Source organism: Rhineura floridana, chromosome 2, assembly GCF_030035675.1.
Source record: "Rhineura floridana isolate rRhiFlo1 chromosome 2, rRhiFlo1.hap2, whole genome shotgun sequence".
Classification (NCBI taxonomy): Eukaryota; Metazoa; Chordata; class Lepidosauria; order Squamata; family Rhineuridae; genus Rhineura; species Rhineura floridana.
The window spans coordinates 205,622,324-205,638,380 of record NC_084481.1 but is presented as its reverse complement, the minus strand read 5'-3'; the positions used below and the strand labels follow the sequence as shown (position 1 = coordinate 205,638,380).

General features: G+C 41.4%; 1 protein-coding gene across 3 annotated transcripts in view; it reads left to right on the top strand.

The window, feature by feature from the left end:
- The first annotated feature begins 12,841 nt into the window (after nucleotides 1-12,841).
- The window catches only part of CCDC88C (coiled-coil domain containing 88C), a 172,293-nt gene continuing 169,077 nt past the window's right edge, over nucleotides 12,842-16,057 (top strand). For 2 of the 3 annotated variants that reach the window (XM_061611966.1, XM_061611965.1), the window contains exon 1: nucleotides 12,842-13,691. In XM_061611966.1, coding sequence (XP_061467950.1) covers nucleotides 13,632-13,691 — 60 coding nt within the window. In that variant the 5' untranslated portion in view covers nucleotides 12,842-13,631. Of the gene's footprint in view, nucleotides 13,692-13,804; nucleotides 14,040-16,057 lie in introns of those variants that run through there. The other variant, XM_061611967.1, reaches the window with a different exon arrangement.

The following is a 16,057-nucleotide window of genomic DNA, read 5'->3' as shown; positions in this document are numbered from 1 at the left end:
CTCTTTTTTTAAAAAAAAATCTGTTCCCTTTTGCCCTTTAAACTGCAGATTTTTGTTTGGAGGTAGGGGATTCTGTCTATCCCTTGATAAGACTGAATGGAATTCTAGATGTGGTCACATTTGTGTCATAATTTTATTTTTATTTTGCCCCGAGTGTATGCTTAGTTGTTGAGTATATATTTGGGACCATTAAAATTTTTTGATGTAATATAATCTCACTGTTGTGCTGGTACCTGTTTCACCTGTGTAATTTTGTTCTACATCACAATTCTTAATATGTTTAGGATTTTATGGGAGATGGTATAGTTTTTATTGAAAAAGAGCAAATGAATCTTGCTACAATGTGCATACAAAAGCAATACTATTTTGTGACTAAATATTTTATATTAAACTTTACATCATCAACTGTCTTGAAACAATTCAGGGAAATAGGTTGTTTTTTTTAAAAAAAATAAAGTAACCTCTAAATACGAAATTAGTATTCCAAAGAGATTTTGAAATTTCTTAGCTGGGAACCATGCTGGTATGTTAAATCAAATTTGAAATGGTTATTTAAGAGTACAAATATACTGACACATTTGAGTTTTTAAAATAAAAAAATAGAAATGAAACAATTACTGCATTAGTGGTATTTTTTAAAACTTCTGACTCCCTTTGGAATACCAGTTTTACTTTCACAGATTGCACTGGGATTAAGACATTTTAATAAGAATTCAGGTTATTCTATTCTGGTTCTTCGGAGGAAAATATGTTGGTACAGTGGCTATTTTTTGTCTGCTCATTGAAAATTGGACTTTATAGTTTCCATAAAGGTGTTACAACAACGGAATATCCATTTGCTGCAAATTGTTATTGGTTGTTGATTGATTGCTGGAAAGCAATCAGAGAAGACTATGACTCAGGATCAGATCTGCTGTGTAATTTCCAGAGAGCCGTCTCAAGTTGGTACAGTTCTTGGGTGCATGTGTACATCTCCCACTTGCTGTGGAGAGAAACTAACAACTTATACTGCATTTATTTGAGATGTATTTATCCTGACAATCAAATCAAAACACCACTGTATTTCCTAGGAAATAGAGCCTTCAAATATGCATGCTTATTAGTCCTGTTCACTCATTACTTCCCTCCACAGATAGGGAGACAGATGCTCAAGTGTTCAAAGGCCTGGAGGTTGAGATGTCCCCCTAGAAAGTAACAAGGTAAAGAGGCCCTGTATAATTCAGTCATCCCACTATCTAGAATCAGCTGTCAGGAGCTGCTACAAGCAGCAGGGTTGTATCTGTGTATATAATCTTTTCCAGTATTATTTATTTATTTATTTGATTCAATTTCTATACCGCCCATAGCAAGCTCTCTGGGCAGTGCACATCAAGTAAAAACACAGCAAATACAATTTAAAACAACCTGGTCATCAAATTACAATTTAACTGTCTGTTAGAACATTAAGTACAAAATACTAAAATTTTAAAAATGTTAAAAAAATATTAACATATTAAAATGCCTGGGCAAAGAGGAAGGTTTTCACCTGGCGCCGAAAGGATAGTAGTGTAGGCGCCAGGTGAACCTCGTCAGGAAGGGTGTTCCAAAGTTCGGGGGCCACCACCGAGAAGGCCCTCTTTCTTGTAATCGCCTTCTGGGTGTCTCTATAAGTAGGCACCTGGAGGAGGGCCTTCGCTGTTGAGCGCAGTGTACGGGTAGGTTCATATCGGGAGAGACGTTTCATCATGTATTGCAGGCCCGTGCCGTGTAAGGCTTTATAGGTTAAAACCAGCACTTTGAATCGGGCCCGGAAACATATAGGCAGCCAGTGCAAGCGGGCCAGAATTGGTGTTATGTGCTCCGACCGCTTGGTCCCAGTTATTAATCTGACCGCTGCATTCTGCACGAGCTGCAGTTTCCAAACCGTCTTCAAGGGCAGCCCCACGTATAGTGCATTGCAATAGTCCAATTTCGAGGTTACCAGAGCATGAACAACTGAAGCAAGATGTTTCCTGTCCAGATATGGGCGTAGCTGGGCCACCAGCCTAAGTTGGTAAAAAGCACTCAGTGCCACCGAGGCCACCTGCGCCTCAAGTGACAAGGACGGGTCCAAAAGGACTCCCAAGCTGCGCACCTGCTCCTTCAGGGGGAGTGTAACCTCATCCAGAACAGGTCGAACATCCATCATCTGGTCAGGGGATCCATTCACTAACAGCATCTCAGTCTTGTCTGGATTGAGCTTCAATTTGTTCGCTCTCATCCAGTCCATTATCGCGGCCAAGCATCGGTTTAGCACCTTGACGGCCTCACCTGAAGATGAAAAGGAGAAGTAGAGCTGCATATCATCAGCGTACTGATGCGAACGCACTCCAAAACTCCTGATGACAGCACCCAGCGGCTTCATATAGATGTTAAAGAGCATGGGGGACAGAACTGATCCCTGCGGAACTCCATATTGGAGCGCCCAGGGCGTTGAGTAGTGCTCCCCAAGCACTACTTTCTGGAGACGACCTGCTAGATAGGAGCGGAACCACTGCCAAGCAGTACCTCCAACTCCCAAATCCGCAAGCCTCTCCAGAAGGATACCATGGTCGATGGTATCAAAAGCCGCTGAGAGATCAAGGAGAATCAACAGGGTTACACTCCCTCTGTCTTTCTCCCGACAAAGGTCATCATACAGGGCGACCAAGGCCATCTCCGTGCCAAAACCAGGCCGGAAACCTGATTGAAATTGATCCAGATAATCGGTCTCATCCAAGAGAGCCTGGAGCTGGGATGCAACCACCCTTTCCAGAACCTTGCCCAGGAATGGCACATTTGCTACCGGCCTGTAGTTATTCAAATTTTCAGGGTCCAGGGAAGATTTCTTCAAAAGTGGTCTCACCACCACCGTCTTAAGACAGTTCGGGACCACCCCCTCACATAGAGAGGCATTAATCACTTCCCTGGCCCAGCTGGCAGTACCATCCCTGCTAGCTTTTATTAGCCAAGAGGGGCAAGGATCTAATACAGAGGTGGTTGCACGCACCTGTCCCACCTTGTCCACGTCCTCAAGCTGCACCGATTGAAACTCATCCAACAAAACATGACCAGACTGTGCTCTGGAGACCTCATTTGGTTCAATTGCTGTAACATTAGAGTCTAAGTCCTGATGGATTACTACTTCAGTTTTAACAGTTTTTATACTACAAAATATCCCTTTATAGCAATTTAATTCCTGAAGGGTAGCTTGCATTGCACAAAATTGTACCTGAGTTCAATTTTTTAAAAGCTTATTAGTTGCTCTCTTTGCTAGATGTGTTTGCCATTTGTTACAATATAGAGTTCTCTAATATATCCTACACTTCTACATTTTTGTTTTTTATTACACTCTACCTCATTCAATAAAGTTAAAAATAGGATGTCTTCACCATAAAGTCAAATCTTTTTTGGGTAGGCATTATATTAACTATCTATACTCCAATAAGAACATAATGATATATTGCATCGCTACTGGCATCTCTATAGCATGAATAGTGACTGCAGAAAACAACTTGATATGCTTCTATGCTGCATTCACCTAATCCTAATGTTCTCCAGTTACGATTCTCAGAACCTTGCAGAAGTGTTTCCCAAGATTTCTTGGGAGAAATTCCAGTATATTATACTCTCTCTCAACTAGTTTGCTATAATACAAGCCTGTGATTTTGCCATGGTCACCTCTTGAGCTGATATCCAAACAGCACTTCCAACCCAGCTTTCCATCGTCCAAGTCTAGCGCTGTATCAAGTTGCACTTCACTCTCAGCACAGCAAGCTTCTACTGCACTGTCTCCAGTTGGCACCAATAGAAGTTCTGACACTCTCCTTTGATTATGATTTGATGTCATAGAAAGCATAAGGTGAAACAGTTGTGTAGCTCTGTGGTGTTGCAGCCTGCTAAGGATGTAGTGGAATAGTTTCCCTTGGATTTTAAGGCTGGTGTCTCTGGGGAATGGTGTTGAAGTGACCTGGCTTAGAGCAGGGAATTGAAATAGATTGTATTGGTTAGTTAGGAGCCCACAATAAATGGGATAGGAATCCACTTTGATATGAGAAGCTGTGAGTATATTATGTCTGCTATAAATGACTTAACTGTATGTGCTAGTAGTTCCTGAGGATCGTACAAAAGCTTACAAATGAATTAAACACTGTTCAGCAGTGTGTGTGTGTATATATACACACACATGTACCTCCTGGGGAGCTGGCAGTCTAACATGTAATACTGGGGTGGGAGAAATAGTTACTTTTGACATGGACAAGCTGCTTGGTGCCCACACATCTGTTTTCGGACCACCCACCTACAAGTAGTGAAAATAGGAAGTTTGCAGGTATGAGAGAACTTCCTCTCCCCCTTTTTTCCATACACCAAAAGATGAGGAATTAAGAACTTAGTTATAAATAGCAATGAATTTCCTTCAACTTCTGAGAATGATTGTGTGCATATAACCAGTTGGTAACTTGTGTTGGACAAGTAGCGAGGAGAATCCTGCTACTCTACCAAACTATGGCAAGGTCACGTGTATCATCCTGCCAGGTGGTAAAGGGAATTTATACCACACAACAGATGTACATATGAGGTCATATTTTATTTTAGAAAAATTTTGACCTGCCTTTCACTACACTGCAAGAGCTTCAAAGCTGGCTTCCACATTAAAAACAAAAGTACAATAAAAAATGAGAGAAAAATTAATGCCAGTGTGTTTTAAAATAGTCGTCTGTACTTGATGAGAAAATTGGATGAGATCTGAAGTGTAAAGATTTCCTTTTAAATTGTATTTGTTTTAATGTTTTTAGTTACTGTAAACTGCCCAGAGAGCTTTGGCTATGGGGCGGTATGCAAGTATAATAAAAATAAATAAATAAATAATCAGTTGGCAAGGCAATATAGCTTGCACAGTAGTTTTTACCTAGTTAGTATGTGGTCATCTATATGGACCTACATAAGAGCCTGCTGGATCAGGCCAGTGACCCATCTAGTCCAGTATCTTGTTCTCACAGTGGCCAGCCAGATGCCTATGGGAAGCTTGCAAGTAGGATCTGAGGACAAGAGTGCTCTCCCCTCCTGCAGTTTCCAGCAATTGTATTCAGAAGCATACTGCCTCCAACTATGGAGGCAGACCATAGCCATCATGGCTAGTAGCCACTGATAGCTTTTTCCATGGATTTGTCTAATCTTCTTAAACCATCCAAATTTGTGGTCATCACTGCCTCTCGTGGGAGCGAATTTCACAGTTTAACTATGTGAAGTGCTTTCTTTTGTCCTGAATCTTCTAAAGTTCACCTTCATTGGATATCCACAGCTTCTAGTGTTATGAGAAAGGGGGGGGGACTTTTCTTTGTCCACTTTCTCCATGACAAGCATAATTTTATATACTTCTATCATGTCACCCTTACCTTTTCTCTAAACCAAACTCCCAAATGCTGCAACCTTTCCTCGTAGAGGAGTCATTCCATCCTCCTGATCATTTTGGTTGCCCTTTTCCAAACATTTTCTAGCTCTACAATATCTTTTTAGAGGTGAGGCGATCAGAACTACAGTATTCCAAATGTGGCTGCACCACAGATTTATACAATGGCATAATACCGGCAGTTTTATTTTTGATACCTTTCCTAATGTATTTGCCTTTTCCACAGCTGCCACATGCTGGGTTGATCTCTTCACAGAGTTGTCTGCTACAATTCAAAGATCTTGTTCCTGGTCGGTCACTGCCAGTTCAGACCCCATCAGCATATAAGTGAAATTAAGGGTTTTTGCTCCAATCAGCATAACTTTACACTTTTTTACATTGAATTGCATTTGTCATTTTACTGTCCATTCACTTGGTGTGGAGAAGTTACAGAACTCTTTGCAATCCCTTTTTAACAACCCTGAACATTTTAGACCCATCATCTGCTGCATACAGAATGTAACGTTCCAGTAAGCAAGAGAATATTCACCATCCTTGTTCTTAATTCACATATTTTAGGCGATCATCTATCAAATGTAACATTTTGCCAACTTGTGCCTGTTCATGTACATGAACTATATGACCTTCAAGCTTTATTTAAGTAAATGTGAGTAAAATTACAACCTAGCCAGGATGTGATTTTTGGCAGAATCCTCTAGCTTTACATATATGTTAGAAATAAATCTGATACCTATAGTTTTTCCTTGGTTTCCTAAATAACAACACTCCTCATGCTGTTTCTGAAGATTAAGAAATTGGGGGGGGGCTTGGCTTGCCACCCTTCTACCTTTTCTTTGTCCCATCACTTTGCCAAACCCGTCTACTCCTACTTTCCAAAAACTAAGGCTCTTTTTAGACAACACACATGAATGGGGAAGCTTTGTTAATGCTTGGGACTGTTGCTAGGAGACATTCAGAGACGGGCAAATCACTCTGTTTACAGTTGGTGTGAAGTATATGTTAAAATGTCTTCACTTTGGTAATTCCACCTCCCAGTTTGTTTCAGAGTTGTAAGATGGTAACACCATACCTTTTAACTCCAAATAGTCCTGCTGAATCTTGTATGATAGGGTTTTTTCCCCTTTTTTCTTAAAAAAGGAAAAGAATCAAAGGGAATCTATTAGGTTGATTTTATTCCAAAAAAATATGTGTTCTTGATTTACAGCTTTCACCTAACTAGGGAGACCTAGAAATCTTACAGTCAAATAATCTTATTCATGTCTCACAGAAGAAGTAAGCCCAACTGAGTTCAATGGGACTTACTTCCAGGTAAGTGTGTTTAGGATTGCAGTCTAAGGCTGTAATTGTATGTACATTTTCTGGGAAGTAATTCCCAGTAAACAATGTGGGACATAAACATGCAGCCTGACAAAGTCTCCTGATCCAACTACCCTGTTAAGATGCCCCAGCAATAGCAGGATGTTTGGTCCCTTAGTCTATGTGACCTCCTTCCACTTACATGCATGGGTGATTTAAGTCCACTGTCAGTGGCTCATATGGTCTCCCTTTTTGCTTCTTGCTCATTTCTTTGTTCTTGATGGCTGCTCCAAGATAGTTTGATGTTCACATTCAGATGAGTGTAAGTTCTAAGATCTTTAGTTATAACTTGCATCCCATGTTCCCATAGATCAGAGATGGGCGACTGTGACCTTCCAGATGCTTCTAGACTACAGCGTCCATCATCCCTGACCACTGGCCATGCTGGCTGCAGGGAACAGAAGTTGGAGACTTAAAACATTTGGAACACCACAACGACTCCCCATCCATGCCATCCACAATCCCCATTATGGCCAATGCCATTAAAACTACAAAATACAGTAAGAACTAAAAGTGATAAAGAGAAAATAGTAGAAAGAAAAATGAGCATTCAGCTGAAAACAGGCAACATATAGCAGTGTAAGAGAGGCCTGCAAAAACAAAAAAGGCTTGGTTTGCAGTGGTACCATTGAAGTGATTTCTACATAACTTGTGAATGCTACATGTTATGTTTGTTTTAAAACAACACAATTTGCCATGGTCACCAAAGGGTTTTTTTTAAAAAAAACTACCACCCAATGAATTGTGATCTTCAAACACCAGGTGGTGCAACCTTTCTTTCTATTGTACGATCACTGAGCATGACAAGACATTGCACATTTTTTCAGACTTTCTCTTGTCATAATACAGTAGTTACAATGTTCTGAATATCCTAGTGTGTCAGTTGAAAGAGCTATGCAGAACCGTACTTAGAACAATTTCCCATAGTTCCCATTATCTATCCAATATATGCACTGAAAAGTGGATCATGATCAACATCAAAGTAGATTAATAACAATGTTTAAAGAAGTTTCCAGTTGCAATTTTTTTTTTTAAATGGGCAGTACCCATTTGAGGTTTATTTACCTGCTATCCTGCATGTTGGTGCCATTAAATGTTTGTATAGTTCAAATTGTACCCTATGAAGAAGAGAAAATGTTTGTGCTAAGTATTTTCTTACTCTTCTCTTCTTGTGTGTTTCCTTTGATGCAAAAGTGGTGTATAACTTGCAGAGGTGCATATTTTTTCTGATATTTCTCCATGCAGCTTATTTAACTGCACTTCTTTATGAAACCAGAAGAGTTAGACAAAGAGCAGCAAGGAGTTTAAAAGATCAAACTGACAAACTAAGGGGGTAGTTAGCTCCCAAGATTTTACCAATAGACACTAGATTTTTTTTTTAAAAGCACACACTCAATCTAGTGCAATACCTGCTAACCACAGGTGTAGTAGTATAAAAAAGCATTTACAGCCACATTTTATGAGAAATATGTCACTGTGTTCAATATAGTAAGGAGTGCAACCTTGTTCCATTGAAACTCCATGACCTTAATTAAGTCCAAGCATTCTTGCATATCTGTTTAAGGACTGGGCTGTGAAGAGGTGGAACTATTAACTGTTGACAATATGAACTACCAATGATTAGCGAGAAACCAAGTTATAACCTTAACAGTATAATTTTATGCATGTCTACTCAGAAGTAAGTCTTACTGTGGGGTATATGTCCAGGTAAATGTGTATAGATTTGCTAATTTAAGCTTGTTCAAAAATAATTCCCCTCTTCACTGCTTCTCCCAGATTTCTAGAACAAGCATACAGAGGAACAAAGAATGACCCTCTTTATTGTTTTTTTTAAATTATGTTGTTTTTGTTTAATCTTGAAAATGAGCAATAAACTTTAAAAAAAACCATGTGGTTAACACTTGACTTATCCTGGGTTGTAGCAAGACACTAAATGGAGTACAGCAGAGATTCATATTTCCAGTAGTGCTTACTTAGTAAAGCTTGCAGAGAGCCAGGAGTACAGGACTACATAATCAGGAAGTGATTTCCCACTTAGTAGATGTGAGACTGATGACTGAAACTCTCCTGTTGTCTCTGCACCAAATGGCCCATGTGGATGCTCTATGGGATAGAAGGCCACTGAAATCAGTATTGGCAATGACTCAGGGAAATGCACGTAAAGGTTTTACACACCTTACTTACCTTGTTTCTCAAAGATTTAGTGGCTCTGTTAATACTAAGTGCTAGAGAAAGAACTGTACTGCTTTGGGAATGTACTACCATATATGGTGGGGTTGCCCAAAGAATCAAGAATTTAGGGATAAGCTGTTGATAGAGTGTAGCAAATTGGTTGGGCACTCTATTCTTAAAAACCCCACTCTGGCATTATTGACTACTTTTGACACAAAGTGATACCATTTCAAGAGAAGTTAACCTTTTCCACAGTACCTGAAAGACAAGTAATAGCAAAGCACTGGAAGTATGAGGATAGATGTATGACACACGGATGGTATAACAATTATCTAGAATAATGCACTAGCTAAGAAGCTGATCAAACAAGTTCAAGCGTTGAGATAGTCTTACTGTGAGAATGGTTTTGTATCCATGCTCTAAACTGTGTGTGGGACAGACTTCTAGATCTTTGAGACTCAGGATTACTGAGCACAAGAAGAAGATTCGCACCCAGACTGTTGAAATCCCTGACTACGTATTTCATTCAACACTATCATTCCTTAGATGCTTTAAGATTCTTTGCACTACAACACATACAATCAATCCCTTTTACATGTATCTCTCTAACTGATTTATAGGATAATAGAAACGTTTTTTGGATCCATAAATTAAAGTCCCTTTCACTGTGGGATTTAAACAACAAATTAAATTTGTCTGTTTTTCTGTAATTTAGTTCTGGTCAGAATATGGAGAAACTGACTGGTTCCCCATCAGAAAGGGTGTGAGATGGGTGTATTTTATCACCCTATTTAATCTGTACACAGAACATATCATACAGAAAGCAGGATTGGACCAAGATGAAGGTGGTGTAAAACTGGAGGGAGAAATACCAATAATTTAAGATAGGCAGACGATACCATACTACTAGCAGAAACCAGTAATGATCTGAAACAAATGCTGATAAAAGTTAGAGGAAAGCACAAAAGCAGGACTACAGCTGAACATCAAGAAGACTAAAGTAATGTTTTATGATTTTGTTTTCTATGTTTTATGAAAATTTGAATAAAAACTATTGTAAAAAAAAAAGACTAAAGTAATGACAACAGAAGATTTGTGTAACTTTAAAGTCAACAATCAAGACATTGAACTTGTCAAGGATTATCAATACCTTGGCACAGTCATTAACCAAAATGGAGACAATACAGTAGTCAAGAAATCAGAAGAAGGCTAGGACTGCGGGAGGCACTATGAGAGAACTAGAAAAGGTCCTCAGATGCAAATATGTATCACTGAACACTAAAGTCAGGATCATTCAGACCATGGTATTCCTGATCTCTATGTATGGATGTGAAAGTTGGACAGTGAACAAAGTGGGTAAGAGAAAAATCAATTCATTTGAAATGGGGTCTTGGAGGAGAGCTTTGTGGATACCATGGACTACGAAAAAGACAAATAATTGGGTGTTAGAACAAACTAAAGCAGAACTATCACTGGAAGCTAAAATGATGAAACTGAGGTTATCATACTTTGGAGACATCATGAGAAGACATGATCCACTAGAAAAGACAATAATGTCGGGGAAAACAGAAGGGAGTAGAAAAAGAAGAAAGCCAAACAAGAGATGGATTTATTCCATAAAGGAAGCCACAGACCGGAACTTACAAGATCTACACAGGGTGGTTCATGACAGACGCTACTGGAGGTCGCTGATTCATAGGGTCGCCATAAGTCATAATCAACTTGAAGGCACATAACACACACACATCATTGAGTTTCCCTTTTAGTAATCTGAGCCCATTTTTCAACCGGTTGTTTGATATATCATAATTATTTTCAGTGCCCTGAAGAAGTGTTTAGTATATTGGCAGTAAATATCTCAGATATCTCTATGGCAGTTATTTTAGTCATCAAAGTAATTCTGCCTTTTTATTTCAGGGGTAATTATTTCCTTGAAGATTTTTCTTTCTGCTTTGGATTTTTTTGCAAGGCTACAGGTGAAATTAACAACATTGGCTACTTATGTGCCATAGCTTTTTTGGTTTTAATTATAGTTTTTTGTATTGCTGTAAACATAATGATATCTTTGGAGGGACAAACTTTGCTCCCATCCTAGTTTCTGAATTAAGTATGAAAATAAAAATACATTCTGGGCTTTTCTAACTGAAAAACTGAATTTGGACTGTTTATTTTTACTTTTCATAAACTGATATACAGAATTTGGACTATTTCAGTTTATATGGAAGTTTCATATTGGTTGTTCATATTGAGATAGTTTTGGGTTGTTTTTGTATTAATTTCTCCCCACTGATACTTGGGATCATCGAATCATAGAATAGTAGAGTTGGAAGGGGCCTATAAGGCCATCAAGTCCAACCCCCTGCTCAATGCAGGAATCCAAATCAAATCAAATATGTTATTTACTATTAATTATTAATGATATTTATTAGTCACTATTTTCCAAAATGAAACTCAAAGCTACTTACAGAAAATATATATCACAAAAACATATACAGAATAAAGATAATAGTACAAAAGCATACCAAGCATAATGTTTGGATAATCACATTTATCTTAGGTTATTGTATTTAAAATGTCTGGATTAAACATCACCTTTTCAGATTGATTGATTTTTAATACAGTATCAGCTTTCCTAGGGTTACAGCCTTGGCAACATTTTTCTTCAGATGAAAGGCTTGTGTACGTGAGGCTTTTATCATGTTATGTGCATATGTATTACATTTGATTATGATTGTGGTTTGAGTCTTCTTTAATTGTATATGCAGTTTATCATAAAGTCATTGTTTTAGTCATTTATTGTTCAGTGACTTGGTTATTCTAACACATTTACTTATGGCATGAGCTTCCATGGACTTTCATCCACTTCTTTGGATGGAAGTCTGATTTGAACTTAAGTTTGACATTCATAAATGCCAAATAAATACTGCTGCTTAATTTTTTTCATTTATATTTAATTCACATTCACCATATACGTTGTGTAAGTAAGCCTGCACATGTTCTAAAATTGATTTTTAAAACTCTTTATTGGTGTTAAGATGACTCCGAGAGCTTCAGTGTGAATTGTAGGGAGCAAAGCCAGGGATCACCTGCTCTGTTCCCCAAACTGCACTTCTGCAGGAGTAGTAATGAGGGTCTACTTATCTCCATCCCTTTGGCGCCCTTTACTAAATGATTCCTAGGACTCTGGAGTGGTATCTTGTATACATCTAAAGGCCCACTTGCCCAAGTCCTTTTGTCCTTTGGAAGTTTTTAACACGAGTTCATGTTTCAACACAATAGGCAAGCCTAACGCTGCAGTTATGTCAGCAAAAGACATTAGCACGGAAGAAAAACATCCTGTAGCTCAAAAGCGGGGAATCAAGCCCCCTGGCTGGAGGCGTTCGTTTGACATAATTGGTTTTTTGCGCTGCAAATCAGAGCCTGTAATTTCTCTCCGTACTGCCAAGTTTAAGCAGCCTGGCAGAGATGCCCTCCTCCCCACTCGCAGCAAACTCTTTGGACTGGACTGGTATCCTCCTTCGCCGCCCTTCAACGGGGCCAGCTGCTTACAGGCCTCTCTGGGTTGGGGACCAACCGAGGCGTGGCGGCTGGCTGGAACTGCTCGAAGGATTCAAGTCAGAGAGACATGCCATCTTTCCTTTCCTGGCAACGCGAAGGGACCGCCGGTTTCTATGCGTGCAGACTTGGAAGTAAAGACTAACTTAGTCCCGAGGGGAGTTTACTTCCCGAGTAAACGCGCGCAGGGGTGCGATCCGAAGAGAAAGGCAGGGCGCGACTCGGGGGAAAGGACCGCGCGGCGGCGCGCCACCAACTCTGCACAACTCACGAACTCCCAGCTTTCCTCCGCGCGCACTTTGTTCTTTCGCACAGTTGTTAACACCTTCCCAGCCCAATTAGACTTGAGGCAACTTCCATTGGCCAGTTTCAGTCCTTTCCCCCAGGCTCTCATTTGCAACCAGCAACGTCGATCAAAGTGGGAGGTGTGTGTGTTTTAATACTCGCCTCCGCTCCTCCTGTCTCGACCCCCTTTTATCTTCAATGTGAGAGTTCCTGTTACAGGTAGTAGGAATTACATCGCCCAAGACTTCGTATCTTTTCTAAAAAGCGCGGGAGGTCAACGCTCTGAACGCGCAAACGGGCTATCTGGCTGTGGAGTGCGCGTTTTCCTTCTAGTTTTGGTCTCCGATAGAAAGCAAACTTTCCAAAGCTATTCTTAAAGGGCTCCTTCTTAGTCCCTCTCCGGCCCCGCCCACCGACCCCCCAGGACTCCTGTGCATCACCCGCAGCCACCGTCAAGAGGAGCCGCTCGTTACGATCGAGGGAGAGGAACGAGCGGGCGCGGGTTGCTCAGCGGCCACCATCCCGGTGCCTTTCCGTCCTGCCCAGCCCTGCTCATCAGCAGGTTGCTGGCGCGGGCTCGAGCAGAGGGAGGCGACGTTCACTTTTGCCCAGTGGGCACGCGGCAGGAGGGAGCTGATCGCGACCCGTGGGGTGTTTATGTGTGTCTCTCCCCACCCCGGCGTAGGGGGAGGAGAAAAGTGATGAGCCTCGTATTGTTCCCCTCGTAAGCGACTCCTCCTGGGCCATGGGCGCCTCGCCTTTGTTCCCCGAGTGAGCGACGCCAGCCCTCCCGCGAGCCCTCGTTTCCGACCCAAGACAAACAGAGGAGCCCTCCGCCTCTTTCTCGGGGAGCAACATGGACGTGACCATTTCTGAGCTCATGGAGCTCTTTCTGCAGAGCCCCTTGGTGACCTGGGTGAGTTAGCGAAGGGTCCGCGCGTTGCTACTGCTGTTAGCAGTTGCCGGGGAACCAGGGGCGGACGGAGCGGCTTGTTTGGGAAGGAAGCCGCGGGGAGAGGGAGAGAAAAAGAGGGAAGGCTGCCGCCTACACCTTCCATCTCGTGGAGCACCTGGGAGGCCACCTAGGAAGTGGTCAGGGGGAGAAGTGAGCTCGCGGCGGACCCTTCGGGCTCTAAGCTACTGTGTACTTTTGTTGGCGTTGCTTGCTTTCCGACTGGAAACAACTTAATGGAGCTGAATTGCGTGTTCTGTGTTCAGAGAGAAGCAAAGGTCACTTTTTAAAAAAACCAAACTTCTTTTCTACGTAAGTGGTAGAAAGCACGCCAGGGCTAGGCTTGCCAAATTGAAATATTTTTTTAAAAAAAAACTACCGTGGAACTTTGCTGTTGGAAATGATAAATCCGTGTTCTTTAGACAAGAGGCATCCGTTGTAAGACTCATTCGTGTTCTGGAATAAAATTCCCTGTGGTTTTATGGGAGCTCCGGCAAGGCGTCAGAAGTCCTATTTTGCATGACGGGGGGGGGCGGGAGAGACGCCCTTATATTTTACACTAGAAGTGCATTTGGATTGTAACCGTTGAGGCTGCTTCAACTGTGATACTTGTTAGTCAGATAATTCTTCTGCATAAAAAGACAGCATTCAAACAGTGCATACATACTGGGTTGCTACATGTGTATTAGCCAGAATTGGCCGTTGCTTTCTTCCTAACTCCTGTAAGCTCTTGCCTCCACATGGTGAAGTAGGCATGTGTGCAATTGTCACCAATGTAATGGTCTTCCTGTGGTTTGTGTGCTACTTCCTGTGCAGAAATACCACTTAGATAAGAAATTTATTGCATTGCACACAGGTATTATTTCCAACACACGAACCTTTGTTCCCTGAGAAAGGAGTTTACAAATGAAGGCACCATAGGATTTTACCTAAACTTGCTAATTACTCTATCTGATGTTTTCCCTCTCTCTGGGCTTGTATCCAGAGGAAGAAAAGTTTCTGAGGTTACCTTTTGGACAAAAAACAGAAATAGTTTAACTGCAAAAGCTTGCATAGAATAGAAGTAGTTAGTTGAAGGACAAATAGTTGAAAAGAAAAGAAGCTAGCTTTGTATGCTTTAACAGTGATGTACAAGGAATAGGTTGTGTCCTTTTTCTCTCTTTGGAGCCTGACATTATCCACATGTTTAACTCTTCAGTTGAAATCAGTGGGACCAAAAACTACTTAACCTGGAACTGGATTGTGGCCAACAGGTTTAAAAGTATGGAAGGAAATAAAATATGATCCAGTGCACATTTCTTTGCTGAATCTCTCTGGGAAGCTCTATTTGACCTGTGCTGGGTTTATGCATTGGTATGAGTTAGTAAAATTGCCTGTACCATTGCCAGGGAGGGACCAGCATTTCACAATATTCCCTTGCATGCGCTCCCTGTACAGGCCCAGCTCACCTATTAGCCAAGGTGAGCACCTTATCTCAGCTGGCAGATTGGGAGAGGTAGTGGATCAGTGCCTTACCTGGCTCATCTGCCTCAGCCTCTGCCTGCCTGCATAGCTAGCTGCAGCCATTTTGCTGTTTATAGCTGCCATTGCTATCACTGCTAGCTGGCCACTTGCTGCCCCTCACTGAGTGGCTGTTGCCTGGGCCTCTAGGAAAGCTACTGTGTTTTGCTGCTGTAGCAATATGACAATAGGTACTCTTGAGGGCTCTCCTGGTTACCACCTATGCCTTGGACTGATGAAGGGTCCTGTAGAGTTTCACAGAATTAAACTGTTGCAAAAGAGGTGTTGGTGGAGGTGCTCTCTAGGGCCACCTTGACCACAATGCCTCACTCTGAATAAGGATCCTCTGTTTCTCACAGCGATACCTGGGCAAGACACTCCAGAGAGGAAGAGGTTAGTGCATGGAGACTTGGCAGCAGTTGGTCTGCCTTGCCTTAGATGGCACAGTGGTAAAAACAAAGCAGCACGGAAGGGGGAGGTCTAGGCTGCACCTTTTCTTCCTTATATGTTACCTACATGCAGGGAGTTCTTGCACAGAGGAGTGTTCAAAAAAGGTCTCTCTTACCTGCAGTCTACCACATCAGCATTCTACCATCTCTTCCTGCTGCTTACTAGGCCAGTCAAAAAGTCATCTGGCATACCATAAGAAAGGTATAGAGCAGGCAAGTGGGTCATGCCAGCACATGTCTGTAGAAGCCATGTTATTCTGCTGTGCTTGTGAAGGTTAACTGGAAAGTGAAAATGGGTTTAAGTAAGATCTTGAAAGAAATCAGGACCAGACCCAAATACTGTCGAGATGGATTTTCAGTGGAAATAATGGTGGATGCTTC